Source organism: Gymnoscopelus microlampas, assembly GCF_963454915.1.
Source record: "Gymnoscopelus microlampas genome assembly, chromosome: 1".
In the NCBI taxonomy this organism is placed as follows: Eukaryota; Metazoa; Chordata; class Actinopteri; order Myctophiformes; family Myctophidae; genus Gymnoscopelus; species Gymnoscopelus microlampas.
This window is the reverse complement of record NC_139962.1, coordinates 58,159,139-58,183,191: the sequence shown is the minus strand read 5'-3', so window position 1 is coordinate 58,183,191 and position 24,053 is coordinate 58,159,139. Positions and strand designations below refer to the sequence as shown.

Below are 24,053 nucleotides of genomic sequence, written 5' to 3'. Positions count from 1 at the left end.
GCCATTGACAATGCATTGGACGCTTAAAGTTAAATATTTCAAAAACTACAAATCATTTCAAAGTAAAACATCTCAAGGATGCATGCCCACAGTAAGGTGGAATTTTTGAACTGTGAATGGAGTTTCTAGGTGAAAGTATCTTTTTGAGGTCCCAAAATCTTCCATCGACCTCCATTATAAATCTCTGAACTTTTAAAGGGTTACTATTCTAAAACAATGAAACATTTCAAAGATCCCTTTTCAGGCAAACATGTCCATATTCGGATGAACATTTTAACGTTTGAATGGGGTTTCTATTCTATATATGACACTTTGAATCATTACAGTCAGTTCACCTTCTTTTGGGTCTTGAGTCGAACCAATTACTCCCGCGGAGACATCAAATTTTTCTTTTGGGCCTTGAGTCTTGGGACTCAAGGCCCAAAAGAGAAATTTGATGTCTCCGCGGGAGTAATTGGTTCGACTCAAGGCTCTTTTGGGTCATGAGTCTTGGGACTCAAGACTCAAATCCTGGAAATCAAATCCTGGAAATGGCAAATCAGCATGTGTGGGATTTGAAGGTGCAAGAGTCAGGTAAAAGTTGGAAAAATGTCCAAGTTGGATTTGAACTGGGGACCTTCCGGTTGTAAGCCCTATATCTTAACCACTGCACCACAGGGATTCTTACTGACTTTGTTCACTTGCGTGTTGTTCACTGAAAGATTAGATAAAGGTGCAGGAGTCAGGTAAAAAAATGTCCTTGTTGGATTTGAACCAGCAACCTTCTGGTTATAAGCCCTGTATCTCAATCACTGCACCACTGTAATTCATCCTAATTCTGTTCACTTGCATGTTCTTCAGCCACGTAAAAGTTAAAGACGTAAAAGAAACAGCCAAGAAACAGTTGGAAAATATTCCTTTTTTTTTAACTCAGAACCTTCTGTGTGCAAGGCCTGTATCCTATCCACTGCTCCACCATGGTTCATAGTTTCTCTGGTCTCTTGCAGGCTGTTCACTGAAAGATTACATACAGACCACAAGAGTCAGATAAAAGTTGGGAAAATGTCCTAGTTGAATTGAACCGGGAACCTTCTGGTTGCAAGCCCTGTATCTAAATCACTGCATCACAGAGGTTCTTTATTATTCTGTTAACTTGCGTGGTGTTCAATGAAAGATTAGATAAAGGTAAAAGCCAAAGTTTGAAGCATCCCTAATCCGAGGAAAAAGACAGCAGACCAAGTCAAAAAAAAAAATCTGAAACACAATTTTATAAAATATAGAGGGGGTCCCTGCTTCATCGCTCTCTCAGCTGTAAGGGGTCCTGTCATATTGTACGTTTCCTTGAACCCAGGTGCAAACACGGAGACAGACAGGTTGGAGTTGCAGTTATAGAATATAGATTTATTCAGATACTGTTTGAGTGGAGCTGAATGCAGCAATGGTGGATACCAGCAGTATAGGCAGAGGCAGACGTCCAGGTTCAGATACAGGAGTGGAGCCGAGTGGAGCAGTGGGGGATACAGGGTCACAGCAGAGCAGAGCAGAGCAGAGGCAGACTTCCAGGGTTCAGGTGGTCACTACAAGCACAGGAGAGAAAGGTCTAAGTATTCAGGATACACACTGAGAATATTGCTAGCCCAGGTGGAAAGCGGGACTGACTAGGTCGAACAGAGACTGATGATCTGGCAGAGCATGAAGCGTTGAGCCTGGCTTTATAGACTTCCTGATTGGTCGTCCCCGCCTCCTGTCTTGCACCCCTGTCTCCACTCCTATAATCAGATGAGAGCACTAGAAAGAGGGGGAGAAAGGTAGAGTGGGTGTGGCAGTCGTGACAGGTCCTTGGCCTGAAAAACGGTGAAGACCCCTGCTTGGGCTATAGTGTAGCCAGTGGTGGAAAGTAACTAAGTACATTTACTTAAGTACAATTTTGAGGTATTTGTACTTTACTTGAGTATTTCCAATTTCCAATACTTTTACTTCTAGCCTACTCCACTACATCTCAGAGGCAAATATTGTACTTTTAACTCCACTACAATTATTTAGTGACTAGTTACTTTTCAGATATACATTATGATATTATGAAACATACATTAACCACTTTAACCCTATTTTATAACTAGGCTATTTGAAAATAGCCGATCTACAAGCTCACAACGGCGTTGTGAGCTTGTAGATCTGCTATTTTCAAACATTTAGTATACTTTTACTTTTGGTACTTTAAGTACATTTTGATGCCAATACTTTCGTACTTTTGCTTTTTTTAAATTTTGAATTCTGGACTTTTACTTGTAACAGAGTATTTTTATATTGCAGTATTGGTACTTTTACTTAAGTAAAGAATTTGAGTACTTTTTCCACCACTGAGTATAGCCTATATGTCACCATGCAGCGGTCCATACACTTCTTGTCGGGTTAGGCCAAAGCTAGCCTCGGAAACCCATGCTTCTTTTTTTTTGTTACAAAAAGGCCAAAGCAGACTGGACATCTGTTTGAGTGACCCAATAGAGTTATATATGATATATAATATATCAGACCCAACAAAAAACCTGCCTTTATTTGAAAACTCTCTAAACTGCACTCAGCGCCCTCTCCGGGCCGCGCCTCTAGAGGGCGCTGAGACACCCTCACAATAAATGCAGGTGAAGAATACCTGCATTTATAATACTGAAGGATCTTTATCTTTATAACGACCATCACAACAATCATTAACGATTGGTCATGAAATGAAACCCATTAAAGAAAACAAAAGTATATCGATCTATATACACAGACCTGTAACACACAAACTAAATGACAGCCTTAACTGTAAACTACAACAGATGTAGGCTATTTATTTATTTTAACTTTTGAGATAGACACATTCCATTGATATTAGCCCAGGGGTCTTCAACGTTTTCAGGCCAAGGACCCCCTAGCTGAGAGAGCGATGAAGCGGGGACCCCCTCTATATTGTATAAAATTGTGTTTCAGATCAACTTTTGCTGCTCTTTTTTTTTACCTCTACACCTATAACTCTTTGCCAAAAATAGCCGATCTACAAGCTCACAACGTACGCCTCCCGAGGCAATGTGAGCTTGTAGATCTACAAGCTCCAAGATCTATAAGCCAATCTACAAGCTCACAACGCCTCGGGAGGCGTTGTGAGCTTGTAGATTGGCTATTTTTGGCAAAGAGTTATAGGTGTAGAGGGATGCTAGGGTTCAAGTCTCATTGGCCCAGGAGTTACCCAACTCTGTGAACATACAGTATGGGTTATTATAACATGTTCTCATTGGCCCCCCCGCGAGAGCTGGCGAGAACTTCTGGGAACTCAGATTAGGGTTCAAGTGGTTAATGTAAAAAGAAAAAACATATCACACAAAGATTTGGCGGACCCCCTGTAGTAACTCTGAGAACCCCCTAGGGGTCCCGGACCCCCTGTTGAAGACGCGAACAGCGTATTACTCTAATGTCGAAGCAAGGGGGCGGGAGCCTCGCCCCGAAGGGGCGAGGCGCCCCCGCCCTCTTTCTTCTACAATAGAAGAGTTAGGACGTCACATTCTAATACAACCAAAATACCCAATTTCAGCACCGGCCTCAGTGGCGCACCTCGCTAATCACTAGACTCCCAACCCACTACTACTGGTAGGCTGGGTTCGACTCCCGCTTGGGGTGAAACTTTTTCAGTCATCCGCGGACTTCTTTTTTTCGCCGATAAAGTATATTTTTGGACCATGACGGAGGCGCGCCGACTCAGCAGACCTTGAGGCCGAGGAGTTGCGCCCGAGCGCCTCCAGGCGCGAGTGCCCGCAACGACCGGCCGAAGGTCTGCTAGTCGACTCAGCGCCGTCCGAGTTATGTACCGATAGGGACAGAATCGTAAATATTTTTGGTGGGGACTGTGTTTGACCCACTGACTGCGTTTGCCCCAACTGCCACTCAAAGTGACTACTGGCCAATCACAGTGCGTCTCAACTTCCGGGTACACCCGCACCCCCCGCCCCCTTGCTTCGACATTAGAGTAATAGACCGTTCGCGTTGAAGACCCCTGTATTAGCCTATTGCCTAAACGTCTAATATAGGCTGCCTATGAGCAAGACAAACGCATGTCAGTTATGATATTGTGGGGCAATATCATAGAGCGCTTGGAAGCACTCAACCCAGTTTGAGCACAATAATAATTGTGCACAAACTGGGTTGGAGTGCTTCCAAGCCAGTTTCGTTATTTTCACACTGACTTTACATACAAGCTATTATAGCCTTGAGCACTGGTTTTCAACCTTTTTCATAACCCCTAAATTGATATACATTTGGCCGCGGACCCCCATTTGAAAATGTTTTCTGCCAGGGACCCCCCAGAAGCAAAGATATCAGTTAATTTTCACTTTAAAAAAATATAAATATCCAAAGATACGCACACTTTTTTCAAGGTTTTTCAAAAATAGCAGATCTACAAGCTCATAGCGCGGCACCGAGTGCCGCGCTATGAGCTTGTATATCTGCTATTTTTTAATAACCAAAGCTAAGTGGTTAAAAATGATTGTGACGCTATTTTAACTAATTTTGCTGGGGACCCCCTGGTAGGCTACTCCCTCAAGGACCACTGGTGGTCCCCGGACCACTGGTTGAAAACCCCTGGCCTAGAGCTATTGTGGTGTGAGAATGATATTTGTTATCATCATGTTAATAGCCTATAGTAGCCTATAACAGATCTTGGATCGCTCTCATAAAGGAGCGTCTGATCTGCACCGTTATCTCAGCGCTGAGTGGGAGGAGACTATATATCCTACACTGTAAAATACAGAGTACACATGGAACCACCTCCCGGGTCCCGTTTGGTCTCTCACAGTGTTGCCATGTCCGCTTATTATAAGCGACTTTGGGCGTGCTTTTTTTATGTAAAGTTGCTTGTAATAAATATTGGTAGTTGGTGGTTGCGATTCTTTTGGGCTTAATTGTTTCTAAAGTGTAGTTGCTTATTTGGGCTTGTTTCCTTATGCTGTTTAAACCAGTGGGTTCTTAAACATTTTCATGTCAAGGACCCTTGAATTGATATAATTGCCCCCTTAACCCCCATCTGAAAATATTTTGTGCCAGGGACCCCCATACCAGATTTGTGTTGTTAAATCGTTTTACAAATATTTCAATTTCTTTCACTTTTTATCGATATTTATTTTGAAAATAGCCAATTGAAAAGTTTTGGGCTTGTTTGCTTCTTGATGAATTGTAGGCCTACCCAGCACCACAATGGAAACAAGATACAAATAGGAAATAGGGCTTTTTGTGTTATCCTTTTAACAATCAACAATACAAACTGTTAATAAAGTAGGCCTTATTATTCAATCAATCAAAATTGTTTTCATTGGTTGCTTATTTCTCTCGCACAATCTGGCAACACTGGGTCACTCTGCAGTGTTAAATGATCACCCAGGATTTCAGGGTGTTGTAGAGCCTATATTCTGAGCTGCCAGCAGACAGATCTGTGAGACTCAACTCCACTTGCCTCCAACTGTCTGTTGACCTGGAGTATATAGAGATATCAGAGCAATAATCTGCACAATTATGGATCATGACAGCAAGAGAAAATTAAAGGAGAAATGTGCTCTGAGGAAGGATATCATCAAAGAGTTCTTGGCTGAATGTCTGGGGATATTCATCCTAATTGTGAGTATATCTCCCTCCCTCTGCACCTGCCACCCAGCTTTACCTATAGAATGGATGCTTGAATGGTAATAACTTATTACCATCTTATTATTAAGAAGATGTCAAAACCCAAGTCTCAAGGGACACAGAACTGCTTTGGTAAAGACATCTGATAGATAATGGTAATAGATTCAGACAATAATTCAGCATTCTCTTTGATGTGCTCATCTATAATGCCCAGTGGTGGAAAAGGTACTCATATTTTTTACTTTAAGTAAAAGTATCAATACTATTACAAGTAAAAGTCAGGAATTCAAAATTTACAAAAGTATTGGTATCAAAATGTACTTAAAGTACCAGAAGTAGAAAGTATCTCATTATGCAGAATGTACTGTTTCGCAAGTTTTCAAATAAAATGTATAAAAATCTTTCAAAATAGCAGAGCTTGTAGATCTGCTATTTTTAAATAGCCAAAGTCTGAAGTGGTTTTGTAATAATATTTTAAATCTACAAAGTAACTAGCAACTACAGTTTTCAAATAATTGTAGTGGAGTAAAACAACAATATTTGCCTCTGAGATGTAGTGGAGTTCAAGTAAAAGTACTGAAAATTGGAAATACTCCAGTAAAGTAAAAAAAAAATCCTCTAATTTGTACTATAGTACTTGAGTAAATGTACTTAGTTACTTTCCACCACTGATCCAGCCTATACTGGCTGCTTGAATCGTAATAAGATGTCAAAACCCAAGTCTCAAGGGACACAGATCTGCTTTGGTAAAGAGTCTGATAGATAATAGTAATGGAGTCAGACAATATTTCATATTCTCTTTGATGTTGCTCATCTATAATGCCTCTCATTTTAAGACTTGTGGGTTGCACCTTTGACAGGACATTGTGGACATAAGGTTGTTATTAAAGAAAACTGATTGGTATAGCTGCAAGATTTACTTACAATATGGATTTCAAATTCAAGTAGCGTAACATATTGTTTCTGACTAAAATTGGTAACCTTCTATTTATTTAAATACAGTGAAACTATTTGTGTAGAATTCCTTACATCATTATTCTTAAACACTACCATCTCTGTCACGAACAGGTGTTTCCTATTAAGGAAATAGGTGTTTAACTTCTCTTTCTTATTTTTTTACTGAATTCAAATGTCCTGTGAAAACATGTTTAATTTGCTTAATGTAATGTTAAAATAACCACTATCCATTTGTACGTTGGCTATTCAGAAATAGCAGACATACAAGCTCAAGCTTTTAAATCTGCTATTTTTGAAATATTTTGAAAAATGTTAATCTTTTTTGGAAAAGATAATTTTGCATTTTTTTAAAAACACAAATCTGTTCATCTGGGGGTCCCTGGCACAAAACCTTTTCAGATGGGGCGTCCGCGGCCAAAGTTCAATTTGGGGGTCCTTGACACGAAAAAGTTTGTGAACCACTGCTCTTTAAAATCACCACAAAATCCTCTGTTTTCATTTCACTTTAAACCAGCTCTCATCAACGTGTACACATGGGTCCATTTGGTTTTCCTTTGCACACTGTCGAGAGTTGAATAAACCCATTGGAGTGACCTGGATGTTTTTCCGTCATTAAAAGGTTTCTGGTCTAGACTGTCATTTGACCCTACACCTGTCACCCCTGTGCCCCAACCTGCCACCTCCTCAAAGCAGCACTCTTGCTCAGTAGTTAACAAGGAGCTGGCTCTCAGCAGGGCTTAACAGGGCCATGTTTCAGTCGCACCGCCTCAGTGGAGTAATGCAGCCTCCAGGGGTGCATGGAAGAAAGTACTCACATTTGTGTTTGCTTTTAAGTAAAAGTAGCAAAGCGCTGTCATGCAACGTATTCTAACTGTTTGTGTTTGGTAAATTAACGCCCTACTTGATCACACTACAGCCTCACACAAAAGCATCAAAAGATCTACAAGCTCGAAACATGGCATGAAGCGACACGCTTCGAGCTCGTAGATCTGCTACTTTTGCTGTTTTTGAATTTGAATCCTGAAAAGTAACAGTTTAGGAGATATGGGGGTTTCCACCAACAGAGACGAATGCTGCAATAGGCCTAATAGGCTAAAGATACTCTGTTATGCAAGTAAAAAGTCTTGTATTCAAAATTTGACTTGAGTAAAAGTACAAAAGTGTTGGTACTGTATCAAAATATGCTTAAAGTAGCCCACTAAAGAAAAAGCACAAAACATTTATATCTGATCCAAGCTGACAACGCGTCACAATCTTGCAGATCAGCTATTTTTGAACAGCCTAACTAAAATAGGGCTTAATTCGTTGATGTATGTGTTTTGAATTGATAAGCTAAATCTACAAAGTAACTAGTAACTAACGCTGTCAAATATAGTGGGGTAAAAAGTACAGTATTTGCCTGCAAAACTGAAATACTCAAGTAAGTAAACGCACCTCAAAACTGTACCTAAGTGGAGTACATATTTAAATGTACTTAGTTACTTTCCACCACTTCCAGTCCCCACCACAGACAGTTATTTTTGGATGGCTGCCCTTCTCGCAGCTCTATTTTCTTTCAATTACTTCCCCACGTTTTACCAAATAGATGGGAGATTAATTATTGTTCTGTCGGGGGCCACTGGGACAAATGGTGTGTGGCAGCTTGAAGGCTAGTGAAATGGAACAAGGAGGCGGCCCTCCATGGTGGCTATAATTGGAAGGAATTAAACAATGAGTCTCTCTTCTTCGGCAAGCCAATGCTTATTTTCCCCTCCTGTCCTACCTTCTTGTTTCTGTCTGCTTGTGTGTGTGTGTATATATTGTTCACCACCGTTGATATTATAGTCGTGGTGTGTGAACTCTGCCAGCCACTTGACTTTGAGAAAGATTTTTCAAACTATATATTTACAGTTATAGTTACAGTGCTTGGAGTGGGCGGCACCCTTTATAATAACTAACTTTGGGTACAGGTGTAGACTCCGCATCCTCATATTTGGAAGCCTGGGCCAGGTATTTGTGTACATTTTCCACGAGTGCTGTTGAACATTGCAGGCATGACCAAGAACAAAGCCAGACAACAAGCCAAATACTACTCTGTTTCAGCTGGAATAGGCAGCCTGGCTGTGTGGAGGAGAAGGTGCTATGTGTACCCTAAAGCAGTGCTTTTCAACCTTTTTCATGCCACGGACACCTAAATTGATATACATTTGGCCGCGGACCCCCATCTGAAAACGTTTTGTTCCAGGGACCCCCAGAAGCAAAGATTTGAGTTAAAAATGTTCACTAATTTTCAAGATGAAGCTCATAGTGCGGCACAAAGTGAGCTTGTAGATCTGCTATTTTTCGTATAAAAGGTTAAAGTGGTTAAAATGATTGTGACGCTATATTAACTACTTTTCCTGGGGACCGCCTGGTTAGTATGTCTATAGATCAGGCTTCATGTGTTCATGAATTGTCTAACGCCTTTACAGTATAATGGTCTGTCGGGTGGAAACCTCATTATGTCCAAAACTGTTACTTTTCAGGATTCAAATAGATCCCCGAAAAAACACAAAAAGTTTGAATATGGCAATGACATTTGCTTCCCTGTAGGTCTGGTCTCGCGTATAGCCAGACGACTATTCCACAATCTCCGAATGCTATATAGCAGGGGTCTTCAACAGGGGGTCCGGGACCCCTAGGGGGGTCCTCAGAGTTACTACAGGGGGTCCGCCAAATCTTTGTGTGATATATATATATTTTTACCTTAACCACTTGAACCCTAGCATCCCTTTTCTGAGGGGAACTTTAGCCAAAAATAGCAGATCTACAAGCTCACAACGCCTCGCGCTGCGGGTGTAGAGGGAAAGAAGAGCAGACTAAGTAAGAAAAAAAACTTTCATCTGAAACACAATTTTATACAATATAGAGTAGGGGGTCCCTGCTTTATCTCTCTCTCAGCTAGGGGGTCCTTGGCCTGAAAACGTTGAAGACCCCTGCGTATATAGAGTCTGGAACTACAACTCCCAAAATGCAAGAGAGGAAACTGGCACTTCCGTTCGCGAAAATATACTAAAAAATATCTTTACATTTTATTTTTTCATTTCGATTTCTGCTAAGCAGCAAGCTATATATGCTTAGATGATTTAGATTTAGATTAGGATACATTTGCGCAACTGTGAAGACGAAACGGAAGTGGGGAGGAGGCCTCACATCCGGTTTGTATTCTAATCATGATCAGAGCTTCCAGAGTCCCAGACTGTATGACCGGAAACATGTGTGTATTACTATACTTGTGAGGACCAAACGTTCTCACAAGTATAGTAGAATTTGAGGAATAGACGTTGTGAGGACCATTTTCCTGGTCCTCGCAAGAAAAATTGATGTTTTATGGTTGAATTGTTGTTTTTTTAGATAAGTTTACAATTAGAAAAGGTTGGGGTTAGGATTAGACATTTAGAGGTTAGGTTTAGGGGTCGGGTTGTAGATTTTTCTCATTTTATACTTAGTTGTGCGGCGATGGCACACACCGTAAAATGGCCGATCTACAAGCTCACAACGTGTCGCAGCGCGACACGTTGTGAGCTTGTAGATCTGCTATTTTTCGGCTTTAGACTTAGAAATCATAAATCAATCATAAAACCGGCTTCCTAAAATGTTGACGTCCTCACAAGTATAGTAACACAAAAGTGTGTGTGTGTGTGTGTGTGTGTGTGTGTGTGTGTGTGTGTGTGTGTGTGTGTGTGTGTGTGTGTGTGTGTGTGTGTGTGTGTGTGTGTGTGTGTGTGTGTGTGTGTGTGTGTGTGTGTGTTCCAGCTCTTCGGATGTGGCTCTGTGGCCCAGAAGGTTCTGAGCGGGGGTAAAGCGGGGGAGGACCTGACCATCCACATTGGTTTCACTCTGGGGGTCATGATGGCCGTCTACATCGCAGGGGGCGTGTCAGGTAAGAGCCACACACACACACACGCACACACACCATGTGCACCTATATACTGTAGTGACACTTCAGTGGTTCTTTGGGGTGGTTAAGGTGCTGTTGTACAAAGACATATACAGCCCTGGTATGGTTCTTTAGCATAGTTCAGTTTATATCACACCAAAATAGGTTTCCCCGCTATGATTAGGGGCCAAAGAACCGCTTTTAGTGCTATTTGGAATCATCTATTGGTGTGTGTGCCAGCTCACACAAACTCTGTGACTCTTCTCAACTGAATGTCACCACTTTCAAATAGAATATTGTGTTGCAGAGCTTTCTTCTCGGTTAAAAAACCCAGTTGAACGAGTTTCCCCGACGAGGTTTTGGTACCTTGTCTTTTCAACCTGTAAACAACTTTATTTGGGTTCAAAAACGTGAGCGCGTAACCAAAGGTCATCGCTGTTTGTGATCTGGATGTTTTGACTTTATCATGACCTTTGAACAGTCAGTCTAATCTAAACCATAAAATTTCCCTTGGCCCCGATATCCTTTAAAGGGACATGAAACCATGAGCAGTATCAGCTGTAACTAATAAAATGATTAACGGGTGTGTTAGATTTAGATGTGCCAGTGTGCAAGCATTGACAATAGGCTACTGTTGACTGATGTCTACACTTGCACACTGGCTGGCTCCAGGCGCACTTAAATCTAACACACTTATTAGCTGTGGCTGCATTGCTTTCTAGTCTGCCACGTTATTAGTCTTACGTCTGCATTTTATAACCTATAGAAGAAAACAAACTATAGGTAGGTCAGAGAGACTTATTGTCGGTATCAGCCAATAACGCAGGAGTCTATCCCTGTTACAATGAGCTCAATCTGGGAACCCATCGGCAAAAAGAAGAATAAAGAATCCTTTGAATTTGCCTCTGGAGGTATTCCATTCCCTGTGTAGAGACCGTCCGGATGTCGGACCGTTTACTCTACTTCAGCCCTCTTCTTCCTGTGGTGCTCCTTTGTTTTCATTCCTAATAACAACAACTCTACCAGTGGCGTAGCCAGAACGCTAGCGTAGGCTGGGCCTAGGCAGGAGTAGGTGGGCACGCATGCACACGCGGGCGAAAATGTGCAGTTTTCCGCGGGTTTTTGGTACTTTTTTTGCGGGTTTGTGACGGATACACTGTTATCAAAATGGCTGAATATGATATCAAAAAAAGAAAAAAGAAATTATATATATATTTTTAAAAAATACAATTTTGGGGTGGGCAGAAAAAACAAATGGGTGGTCCCAGGCCTACCTATGCCCACCTGTGGCTACGCCCCTGAGCGCTACACGTTGTAATGGGAGTTGCCGACAGATTCATGACCATGACCTTCTATAGTCCAAAGACGAGAGCTCTATCAACCGAGCTAACCAGACCCTATACTAGGGTTTTCATACTCCTTTAACCACTTAAACCAAAGGTCTATACTTAGTGCCCCCCTTTTCCCTCTATACCAAACCTCTGCCGAAAATAGCCAATCTACAAGCTAACAACGCGTCATATTGCGACACGTGAGCATATAGATCAGCTATTTTCACATGGGCAAAAAATGGACGGAAAATTGGTGCGAAATGGGTGAAAAAATGCCCAAAATGTCCTGATCAGTGAGTCCCCGGTTCAATTCCCCACTGGCTGGACCATTTGCTGTCTCTCTCCACTACCACTTTCAAATATAGACTTAAAAATGCCCCAAAAAATAACATAACGGTCATCTTTGTCTCCGTGTGCAGACACCCTGCCTCCTGCCTGTAAATGTTCAGGAAGTTTATGGGTATGAAGCTGCAAACAATAGCACTTCTACATGCCCAGAATAGGGACGGTATGGTTCATGTGGTTAAAGGATCACTGACCCTAAAGCCTAATTTATACCGTATGAGCCAAGCTGTGGCTCATCATGGCTCATAGCTCCGACAGTATCAGGTACAGAGCCTCGATGAGCCATGAGCCACGAGCTTGGCTCACTCAGTATACATCAGGCCTCAAGATCCACAAATGTAACACGACTTAACCCAATAAGGCCGGGAACTCATTCCGTGTCATTTTTAGATTTCTTTGGCTATTCAAAAATAGCAGATCTGCAAGCTCGTAGTGTGGCACCGAGTGCTTGTAGATCTGCTGTTTTTGAAAAATCGTGAAAATGTGTGCAAATCTTTGAATATAGGTATATATATAACCATTTTTTTTACTCAAATCTTTCCTACTCGGGGGTCCCTGGAACAACATTTTGAGATGGGGGTCCGCGGCCAAATACATATCATTTTGACATGAAAAAAGTTTGAGGACCATTGATATTATAGCAACATAATAATAATGTAATTTTATTATTATTATTTTTCATAATAATATATTTTTTCAAAAAACTGTTGAATCCCCCAGAAGCAAAGATGTGAGTTTCAAATGTTCGCTTTAAAAAAAATACATATTCAAAGATTTGAACACATTTTCACGATTTTTCCAAAAATAGCAGATCTACCAATGCTTTCCCGGTCTAAATGGATTAAGGTGCATGCATCACTGAGCCGTCATAGAGATACCACACTGACTTAGCGCTGTGATCACATATGAGTTACCTCCCTCCATTCAGTCACTGTAAACCTGGACCCTGATGCCCGAAAGCAGGTCTTTGTTAGCGGTCTACAATATGGCATGAAACGTCACAGCGTGCTCTGGTAACTGGTGTTCAGTGGTGTAAAGTAGCTAAGTACATTTGCTCAAGTACTGGTGTTAACTCAATCAGTGCCAAACTTATTTCTGGCTTTATCATCCCTATGCCAAGGCCACAAATACATTGTAAAAAACAAAGTGCTCAGGAGCCGAGATACAGCCTTTTTCAGTAAGAAGTTAAACAAGAAGTGAATGGAGCAGCAAATCTTCAAATCATGATATCTTGGGTTCTGAAATTATTTTTTTTTGGCACTCTGGGCTTATGAAAAACGTCACGTCGGCGACGTCAATGGCACTGAATGAGGTACAATTTTGAGGTATTTTTTACTTTACCGGAGTACTTCCAATTTGCAATCATTTTACTTCTACTCCACTACATCTCAAAAGCAAATATTGTACTTTTACTCCACTACAATTTGTAATTATTTATACGTTACTTTGTAGATTTTGATTTATTATTACAACACCACTTCAGACCTATACTTTGGCAATTTGAATAGCAGCTCTACAAGCTCACAACGCGTCACCTTGCGTCGTGAGCTTGTAGATCTGCTATTTTCAAAGGATGTTCAAAATTCTGTGAAATGGGACCTTATGCACAATGAGTACTTTTGGTTCTTTAAGTGCATTTTGATGCCAATACGTTCGTACTTTTACTCAAGTAAATTCTGAACACCCAACTTGTACTTGTAACCGACTATTTCTACAATAGGGTATTGATACTTATACTTGAGTACAAAATGTGAGTACTTCTTCCATCACTGCTGGTTACTGGTGTTAAATATGAGAATGACTGAGGAAACATTAGAGGCCGCGGGCACATAGGGAAGTATACGCTGTTGTTTAACCCATTAAGACTGGGAAAGAATCCGTGTCATTTATAGACTTCTTTGGCAATTCAAAAATAGCAGATCTACAAGCTCGTTGCGTGGCACCGAGTGCCGCGCTACGAGCTTGTAGATCTGCTATTTTTGAAAAATCGTGAAAACGTGTGCAAATCTTTGAATTTAAATATATATTCTTTAAGCAAACATTTGTAACTCAAATCTTTGCTTCTGGGGGATTCTATAAATGTCTTCTAAATCGTTTTTTTTTTTTTTTTTTTTAATGATGTTGCTATAATCAGTGGTTCTCAAACCTTTTCATGTCAAGGACCACCCAAAGTGATATGAATTTTGGCCATGGACCCCCCCATCTCAAAATATGTTGTTCCAGGGACCCCCAGAAGTTGTAACAGAGTTAAAAATGTTTGCTTTAGAAAAATATATATTCAAAGATTTGCACAACATTTTCACGATTTAAAAAAAAAATAGCAGATCTACAAGCTCGTAGCGCGGCACTCGGTGCCGCGCTACGAGCTTGCAGATCTGCTATTTTTCAATAGCCCAAAGAAATCTTAAAATGACACAGATGCGTTCCCGGTCTTAAAAGGTTAATTATGCCGTCCTATAGGACAGGCAGCTTTTTCAAGTGTCAGAGGCTTAAGTGTGGTTTACAAGGCTGGAAGTGTTTTCCTATAGACGTCCCAAAGAGGGGGACTTTATTGGGTGCATTCTTCGGGGATTACTGCAAGAGGACCCCACTGTTCCTTTACCAGCAATGACAGGGATAGGAGGAGGAATCACTTCCTAAATGTCATGGGCGTCGTGAAGGGGACTGCTGAGCCATGGTGCCTGTTTATGAGCAATCAAGGGTTTCATTATGCAAAGGACTTCAGCATATACAGTACGTACAGGAGTTGGGTAGAGCAGTGGGATTGGATTCCAGGCCGGGAATCCAATCCCAGTTCAAATAATCATATTTGAACTGGGGACCCCCCACCCTCACAAGCATGTGGAATTGTTGGAGTTGAGGCATAACATTTAGTTTGACTCGGCTCCCACAGATAAATATTGTGAAAATAGCGGATCTACAAGCTGCGAGGTGTTGTGAGCTTGTAGATCAGCTATTTTCACAATCTTAGCCTCTTTATTATTATTTGACATTTTGGCCAATGTTTGACCCTGAGCAAGACTCTTAACCCCTAATTGCTCACAGGTTCTCATTGGAAACAAGACCGCAAGGACTTTCATGAACGACCTGTTAAAAGGAATTATCCTTATCCTTGACCAGTTTTCATAGTATAGTTTGTTGATTACTTTTGATGCAGTAATGCTCTTTTTTAGGTATTAAAATGTTCTTAAAAGGTCCTTAAATTGTCACTTCACTGTCATTACATTATTACATATTTTATTACATCATTTATTAGTCGTTTAGGGCGGATTCAGACTATGGTCCCGGGTGCGCACCCCGGACCACATGGCAGATGTTGTGGTAGTGTGAACGTAGCGTACCGTTCCCCGTAACGCATCACCGTACCGTACCCGAAACCACCTGGGGAGGTCTTGGGTCCGATTGCTGCGGACTTGGGAACGCAACGTTGCAGTGTGAATCGATCCGTACCAAGAGAAGGAAGTGGACTGCTAATCATATATCCTTTATATATTTTTCATAACTACACATTATTTTAGCTGGGTTATACCTTCTGATAGTTCTACTTGAATGTTGACATGAAATAATAATCCCGCTAGTGTTTGAGTAGCGCGAGCCGTGGAAAAACATAAACAAAAAACAAAAAATGTGTAGTGAACGTGTAGGCTGTATAAGGGTCACGATCATATTGATAATAACAGAGACGCGAGAGACGACGTTACATTTTGAGGTTTCAAAGACCAACGCACACACTGCTTTGGTTGTGTATTGTTTTTCAGTTATTATTATAACTCAAGACAACGTCAGGAACACAGTCAAACTTTATTATTCACTCTAAACTCCGGCAAGTGACTCTTCTTCTGTGAATGACATTCTCTATCTCCCAAAGCCCCATAGTCAACAGCGCCCCCATGAGGCACATATTTACCATTACTGCTAAATTTAATGTACTCGAGTACGGAAGAATTTTGGCCAGTGTGAATGCTGGCAGTGGCGTCGTTGTGGGGGGGGGCTTCGGTGGCTATAGCCACCAATGTTTTACCCAAAGCCACCAATAATTTTAATTTTTTTAATGATATATCTATCACCCTAACCTAACCCTACCCCTAACCCTAAAACCGAAATAAAGTAACAAAAAACGGGGGGGAAAGTACCCAAATCCGCGAAATCTGCGGAAAAAAAACGCTTGTGCGCGCATGTGCCCGTTGCCTGCGGGGCTAAGCCCCCGATCTAGTAGAGACCTAGTGACGCGTCTGAATGCTGGCCAGCTGGGAGAAGCCAATCGTACTCGGGAACGGTTTGAATCAATCGGACCCAGTCTGAATCCACCCTTAGCAGACGCTTTTATCCAAAGCGACTTACAATAAGTTCATTCAACATAGGTAGGGAACGAAACTACTAATCACCAGTCTTTTTTTTCTTTTCTAAATTCACCAGAAGTCTTAAGTGCATTCTCTTCTAAAACAAGCAGTAAGAGTATACTTAGCGCTAAGGTAAAAGTGCAATATATCAGCTACCTACTTTTCATAAACAGATGAGACAAATAGGAAATTCAAATGAGCAAGAGCTAAAACAAACAAGTGTATCAACTAAACAAGATCCTGTCAGCTGTCATCTGGGGACCCCCCCCAAAATCCTGTTGGGACCCCCCTGGGGATCCCGACCCACAGTTTGAGAACCACTGGGGTATAGAGGAGGGGATGAGTCGGTAATCTCCGTCACTGTTGGGAAGTGAAAGAGCATCTCCAGAGGTGAGCTTTTAAACCTGGCCCCCTGGGAGAGAGAGCGTCAACATTGTGCCATACGAGCTAAAAAACGTGAGCCAAATTGAATGTTCCTTCAACCTTTAAATCTACCATGTTGGCAGAGGGTGAGCCCAGACTCTGTGTCTACTAACAAACACACAAGCTTCTCATTCTTTACTGTATGTCGTCGCTGTCCAGCAGAAACCCTGTATCTCCATTTCTCACACATGAATTCCCGCTATTTCATGTGCAAAAAGAAGCAACAAATTGCCCGTTCGACAAGCTCACAATGCATTTTGATGCAATGCTTTGTGAGCTTGCAGATATTTTAGAGCATATTTCTTATAAATATTGAACCAATCAAATGTATTAACAAGAGTGACTAAATAATTGGCTCCACCGGAATAAAGGTTATTATTATTTTTTTCCATTTGCTGAAAAGAAACAGTTTTGGACATACAAGGTTTTCACCCATAACAGCGACGATAACACGTTACATCTCAGAGTCAGGACACATTTACATTTATATTCAAATAATTCCTCAAGAAACATATTTCCCGTATCTATTGTGACTCATGCAGCTTTTGCCACATCCCTGCCTGCCTGTGCTTAGTGATGGAGAGAGAGAGAGAGAGAGAGAGAGAGAGAGAGAGAGAGAGAGAGAGAGAGAGAGAGTTATGTAAAACTAGATCTACGAGGAAGAAGAATGAGGTTAACCTATTAAGACCTGGAACTGTGTCATTTTTAGATTTGAGCTAAAAAGCATTATTTTACACTTTGGGCTATTCAAAAATAGCAGATATACAAGCTCGTAGCGTGGCACCGAGTGCCGCGCTACGAGCTTGTAGATTTGCTATTTTTGAAAAATCGTGAAATTGTGTGCAAATCTTTGAATATATATATTTTTAAAGCGAACATTTTTAACTCAAATCTTTGCTTCTGGGGGGTCCCTGGAACAAAATATTTTGATGGGGATCCGCGGCCAAATACATATCATTTTGGGGGTCCTTGACATGAAAAAGATTGAGCACCACTGATATAGAAACATACGTTTTTCAGAAAACTGTTGAGATTTAGGAGACATTATAGAATCGGCTTCAGGTCTCAATGGGTTAATAGTATATGAACAAGACTTCCTTTGCTGCATGACTGGCTCGTTCAGACCCTGGGGTTTTCCACAGAGAGCAGTGGGGGGACGCCTCTACTATGTTCAGTGACATCTCATGAAGATGATCATCCAGTATTGGAGTAATGAGCGTTACTGGGCCATGATGATGTGGGTCTCTCTGGGGAGAGAAAGAGGGGGGGTCAGGTGTGAGAAGAAGAAGCCCCTCCTCGCGTTCTTAAGGTTTTTGCCTGGCAGGCCCCCCGAACGTTTGTTTTCACCACCGGTGACCTCAAATCTCAAGATTTTAATTGACAGCGTACCGTTAAGTGTGACGCGTCACGGTCACACTAATGACCTGTTATACGCGTGGCTTAACCCTTCAAAACCGGGAACGCATCTCTGTGCCATATTTAAGATGTCTTTGGGCTAGTCAAAAAAAAAATAGCAGATCTACAAGCTCATAGCGCGGCACTTGTGGATCTGCTATTTTTGTAACTCAAATCACAACATTTGTAACTCAAATCTTTGCTTCTGGTTCGTCCCTGGAACAGCATATTTTGAGATGGGGGTCCGCGGCCGTATGCATATCATTTTGGGGGGTCCTTGACATGAAAAAGTTTGTGAACCACTTATATTATAGCAACATACGTTAAAAAACGAAAAAAGAAACTGTTAGGATTTAGAAGCCTTTTTTTTCTCTCAAATTTTCACGGTTTTCCCAAAAATAGCAGCTCTACAAGCTCGTAGCGCGGCACTCGGTGCCGCGCTACGAGCTTGTAGATCTGCTATTTTTGAATAGCCCAAATAAAAATAAAAAAATGACTTTCCCGGTCTTTAATGGGTTAAGCAGATCCAGGCAGATTATGTCAGGTGCAATTCAGACAGGCGGTCCTCACGGCTGGCTGTGGCGTTTTGGGAGAACAGGATGGTGAGATTAGAGAGCCAGAGCCTCCCCACCCACAGTGGTGTCGTTACTGTGTGTGTCAGTCCCGCAACCACCAAACGTTTTGGGGTGGATGATGTGTTCCAGGGTTATATTAGCGCCATGTCATTAATATGAATAACGCACTAGTTCAAAACCTATTTTTATCCGTTTGTGCCAGTGAAGGTAATCACTTGAACGGACCCCAGCGTCCATAATGCTGTCGGGGAACGTTAGCCAAAAAAATATCAGATCTACAAACTCACAACTGTGAGGCTAGAGGGGTAACAAGTTAACAACCTGTATTATTGTACATCGTTGCTGTCGGGCAGAAACCTATCATCTCCATATTGTAACTTTGTGTGTTTTCTTGCCGTAAATTAACGGCCTACTCGATCATACTACAGCGTCACACAAAGGCACCGAAAGATCCACAAGCTCGAAACGAGGTGCAAAGAAGTGGCGCGTTTCGGCTTGTAGATCTGCTACAAGAAAAGCGATTTCAGGATATGTAAAAGTTTTGGACATATGAGGTCTCCACTCGACAGAGACGACATGTATGTGAGCTATTTGAACGAATACCAAAACGCTCGCCCCAAAACACAGTCGCCCCCCAGGGCAAATCCGGTGACTTCGGAGCGGTCCCCACCTGGTATTCCTAAGCGTAACCTCAGTAAACTATGCCTAATCTAACCTTATTCCTAAACGTAACCTCAGTAAAACAGTGCCAAACCCTAACCTTATTCCTTAGCTTAACCTCAGTAAAACAAATACAAGACTCTTACAAGAATGTTTTTTTTTAGCAAAAAAAAAAACAATGGGGGCGAGCGTGTTTCGGGGCGAGTCTTCCTGTTACCGTGTGAACTTGTAAGATGTGTGTCATTGATTGGTTCCCCAAAAAAAGGAACAAAGTGTGTCCCTTATCAGTTCAATAAGGTACACGTCTTTTAGTTTCCAAATAAAAAAATCTGTATTTCAAGGGAACGGTCGGGAACCCTATAGTTCTAACATAGCACTGTGCCATTATGAATAACAAACTATAGTTCAAGACTCAACAACCTATATTTATCAGATTGCCAGTGAACTTATATTAGCATTAAATGGGCCAGATGTCAGGGATCTTGCATGATCCACTGAAACCTAGCTAAGCTTACCACCAACTAGATCTTTCCGGACATGATTTAATTAATGCTCATAGTGACCCATTTGGCTTAAGGCTTCCGGCGTAGTTCTATTTTTATCTCATTTCATTTCATCCCGTCTTGTCTTTTTTTCCCACCCTATGCTACAGAGCATGTTGTCATATTAAACGCACTTTAATCACTTAAGTCGTGAAAATGTGTTCAAACCTTTGAATACATATTCTTATAAAGCCAACATTTGTAACTCAAATCTTTGCTTCTGGGGGTCCCTGGAACAAAATATTTTGAGATGGGGGTCGGCAGCCAAATACATGGCATTTTGGGTGGTCCTTGACATTAAAAAGTTTGAGAACCACTGCAGTAAGAGGTTTCTGGCCAACAGCAGTATTTTTATGTTGATTTTTGAACTGTTTGGTTGCTATATATGTCTATGAAATTAATTCAAGGACCTCAACGGAAACAAGTCCGCAAGGACTTTTTTAGCCGGACCTTTTAGACAAAAGTATTATAAATGTAACTGTGTTGTTTTACATTCTTTTGCCTAATAAAAATTTCAATCAATCAATCAATCAATCAATCAATCAATCAAAGCAACGATATATTGTACTTCAGCTGAAAACAGCCGCTCTACGGGCTCTCAATTATGAAAAAAATCGAATAGAAATGTTTTGACGATTTGAAACATTTTTGCATAATAATGACATTCTGAAAGTGGTTCAAATAAATGAATTTCTCCACTCTGTTCCAGGAGCCCACGTGAACCCTGCGGTCTCGCTGGCCATGGCGGTCTTGGGTAAACTACCTCTGAAGAAGTTTCCTGTTTACGTGGCGGCACAGTTCCTGGGCGCCTTCGCTGGGTCATGTGTCGTCTATGGATTGTATTACGGTGGGTACATATAGCAGCGTTCATTTTGACAGCACATTTTTATTTAGTTTTAGTCATAGTCTTTTCAATAAAATTGTATTTAGTTTTAGTCATATTTTAGTCAACTGAAAAGTTGTTTTAGTCTAGTTTAAGTTGACTAAATATCATAAGATTTTAGTCGAAAAAAAAGTGTCAAATTTAGTGAAAATAGCCAAGCTTGTAGATCTGCAATTTTCACTATTACTCTGTAATTCGTACTTTTGAATACTTGAGTATTTACTTTTGTCCACCGCTGAACATATGCAGATGGTAGGATTACATAAAGACGGTATCGTAAATCATGCTCGCATCGACGTACTGTATAATGTTACATGGCAAATCCTATAATCTGTGTCTTTTCCCACAGATGCTTTGATGGAGTTCACCGGTGGACAGTTTAATGTCACTGGTGGCACAGCCGGCATATTTGCGTCGTATCCTGCCAAACATCTGTCGGTCATAAACGGATTTGTAGATCAGGTAAGGTGGACGTTGTCACATTTGTGGTGCTTTATATTGTCACTCTCGGGTGGAGATCTTGAACGTCCAAAAATGTTCCTTTCCAGCCAAAGGGGAAAAAAAAATTTCTGTGTTCCAATAGATTATATTTAGCCTGAGTTATTGTTAAAACTTTTCATAGGTTCAATATTTATAAAACCCACAGACAGACTAAACCACTTTCAACCTGGTGTTCACGTTTTGGGCATTTTGTCATAGGCATAAAAATATTTTCATAAAAAGCAAAAATAGCACATAATCGTCTCTGTTGGGTGGAAACCTCATGTGTCCGATTCAAATTTATAAATAGCAAAAGTAGCAGATCTACAAGCTCGAAACGCGTCGCTTCGCGCCGCGTTTCGAGCTTGTAGATCTGCTACTTTTGATGCTTTTGTGTGACGCTGTAGTATGATCAAGTAGGGCGTTCATTTACGAAAACGAAAAAAAGACGAAAAAAGATGAAAAATGGAATTACAACTTTCTGCCTGACAGCAACGATATCCTAATAGACACTGCTACTGTGTGTCATGTTCCCCTGAAATGAAACATCAGTATGTGAGTGGACAATATAATCCATTAAAACCGGGAAAGCATCTGTGTCATTTTAGATTTTAGCATTGGCTAAATGCTGCGAGCTTGTAAATCTGGTATTCTTTTTTACATTTTTGAAAAATCTTGAAAGTGAAGTGAACTGATTTAGAAGGATTTTTTTTTAATCAACCTCAGGTCTTAATGGGTTAATCCCAAAACAAGATGCTGCCATGAGTCCATCATGGACTCATGTACATGAAAGTGAAACAAGCCCAGAATCAGACTCAAACTTTATTCATGTCACATGATCACATTACATCACAGTAACATGGGTGACACTCTTAATTGCCGCTGGATATGATTAAAGCAAACTATTACAAAGCAATTCATTATTTTAACCCATTAAGACCTAAGGCCGAATCTAAAAATGTTTTCTAAATCCTTTTTTTTTAAACATAAAAAATATGAAAAATCTTAAAAATATATATTTTTTAAAATATAAAAAACAAAAATATCTCAAAATATGTTGTTCCAGAGATCCCCAGAAGCAAAGATTTGAGTTACAAATGATCGCTTTAAATATATATACATTAAAAGATTTGCCAAAAAAAAAATCATGATTTTTCAAAAATAGCCAAATAGATCTTAAAATGCCACAGTTGCGTTCCCGGTCTAAATGGATTAATAATGAGGAATATGCTTCCAAGAGAGTAATGGTGATTCTCCTGCACCTTTTGTGAAATATTGATCGATGACATTCAGCCATGTGCGTCAGAGATGCGCTTTTGTGTTTGTGTTCATGATGACGCGTGTCGATCAGTGGTTCTCAAAGTGGGGTCCGGGGACCTCCAGGGGGTCCTTGAGGGGATTCCAGGCGGTCCCCGGCAAAACATCAGGAGCAGTTGAACAATATTAACCTTATTTCTTATACAGTACATCAGCTATTCAAAAGCAGCCATTATACAAGCTCATAATGCGCTTGAGCTTGTAGAGCTTTAGAAGTGCTGTTTTTTTTACATACATTTTTAAAAATTATAAAATGTTGAAAAATGTGGAATAATTTTGAAGCATTTTAAGACCTGAAGCCGATTCTACAAAATGTTTGTTTTTAGAATGTCTTCTAAAAACAGTTTTTTGAAAAAACTTATGTTACTATGTCAGTGGTTCTCAAACCTTTTCATGTCAAGAACCCCCAAAATGTATATGTACTTGGCCAAGGACCCCCATCTCAAAATATTTTGTTCCAGGGACCCCCAGAAACAAAGATTTGAGTTACAAATGTTTGCTTTAAAACAATATATATTAAAAGATTGTGCACACATTTTCACGATTTTTCAAAAATAGCAGATCTACAAGTTCATAGCGCGGCACTCGGTGCCGCGCTATGAGCTTGTATATCTGCTATTTTTGAATAGCCAAAGTGTAAAATAATGCTTTTTAGCTCAAATCAAGAAGTGACACAGATGCGTCCCATGGTCTTAAAGGGTTAACAACACAAATCTTCTCTTTTGGGGGGGCCCTGGCATGGAATATTTTCAGATGGGGTTCCGTAGCCAAATACGTTCCCATTTGGGTGTCCTTGTCTGACTGGAACATGTTTGAGAAGCACTGTGGTGTAGATGCATAATAATGTGAGAAAGCAGCTTAAAGCCGTCATGTGTGTGTGAATGTGAGCGTAAATGGAGCATAAAGTGCGTTAGGTGCTGCGGTACGAACGACAACAACAACCATCTGTGATGAATATACCCAGGAGCCACGCATGCACGTGTTAGAGCGCGCGCGTGTGTGTGTGTGTGTGTGTGTGTGTGTGTGTGTGTGTGTGTGTGTGTCTGTATTTGCAGAGGGGAGGAGGGGCACGCAGGGCCAAAGCAGAGCTCACAATGTAATTATTAACCAACAACTTATTGTTTAATCTAGCTGCTTATTTGTAATTGACTTATAGGTGAATTATATGCTTCCATTTCCCGAAATGCATGCTTTTAATGACATGCAATGGTGGAAAAAGCACCACGTTTTTTTTACTTAAGTAAAAGTATACAGTAGCCACAAAAAATAATAATTCTAA

The 24,053-nt window shown here is 40.8% G+C and overlaps 1 protein-coding gene across 1 annotated transcript in view; it reads left to right on the top strand.

The window, feature by feature from the left end:
- The first annotated feature begins 5,516 nt into the window (after nt 1-5,516).
- Nucleotides 5,517-24,053, top strand: part of aqp9b (aquaporin 9b) — a 29,929-nt gene continuing 11,392 nt past the window's right edge. The window contains exons 1-4 of the mRNA XM_084053098.1: nt 5,517-5,622; nt 10,360-10,486; nt 20,804-20,941; nt 21,327-21,439. Coding sequence (XP_083909224.1) covers nt 5,521-5,622; nt 10,360-10,486; nt 20,804-20,941; nt 21,327-21,439 — 480 coding nt within the window. The 5' untranslated portion in view covers nt 5,517-5,520. The remainder of the gene's footprint in view (nt 5,623-10,359; nt 10,487-20,803; nt 20,942-21,326; nt 21,440-24,053) is intronic.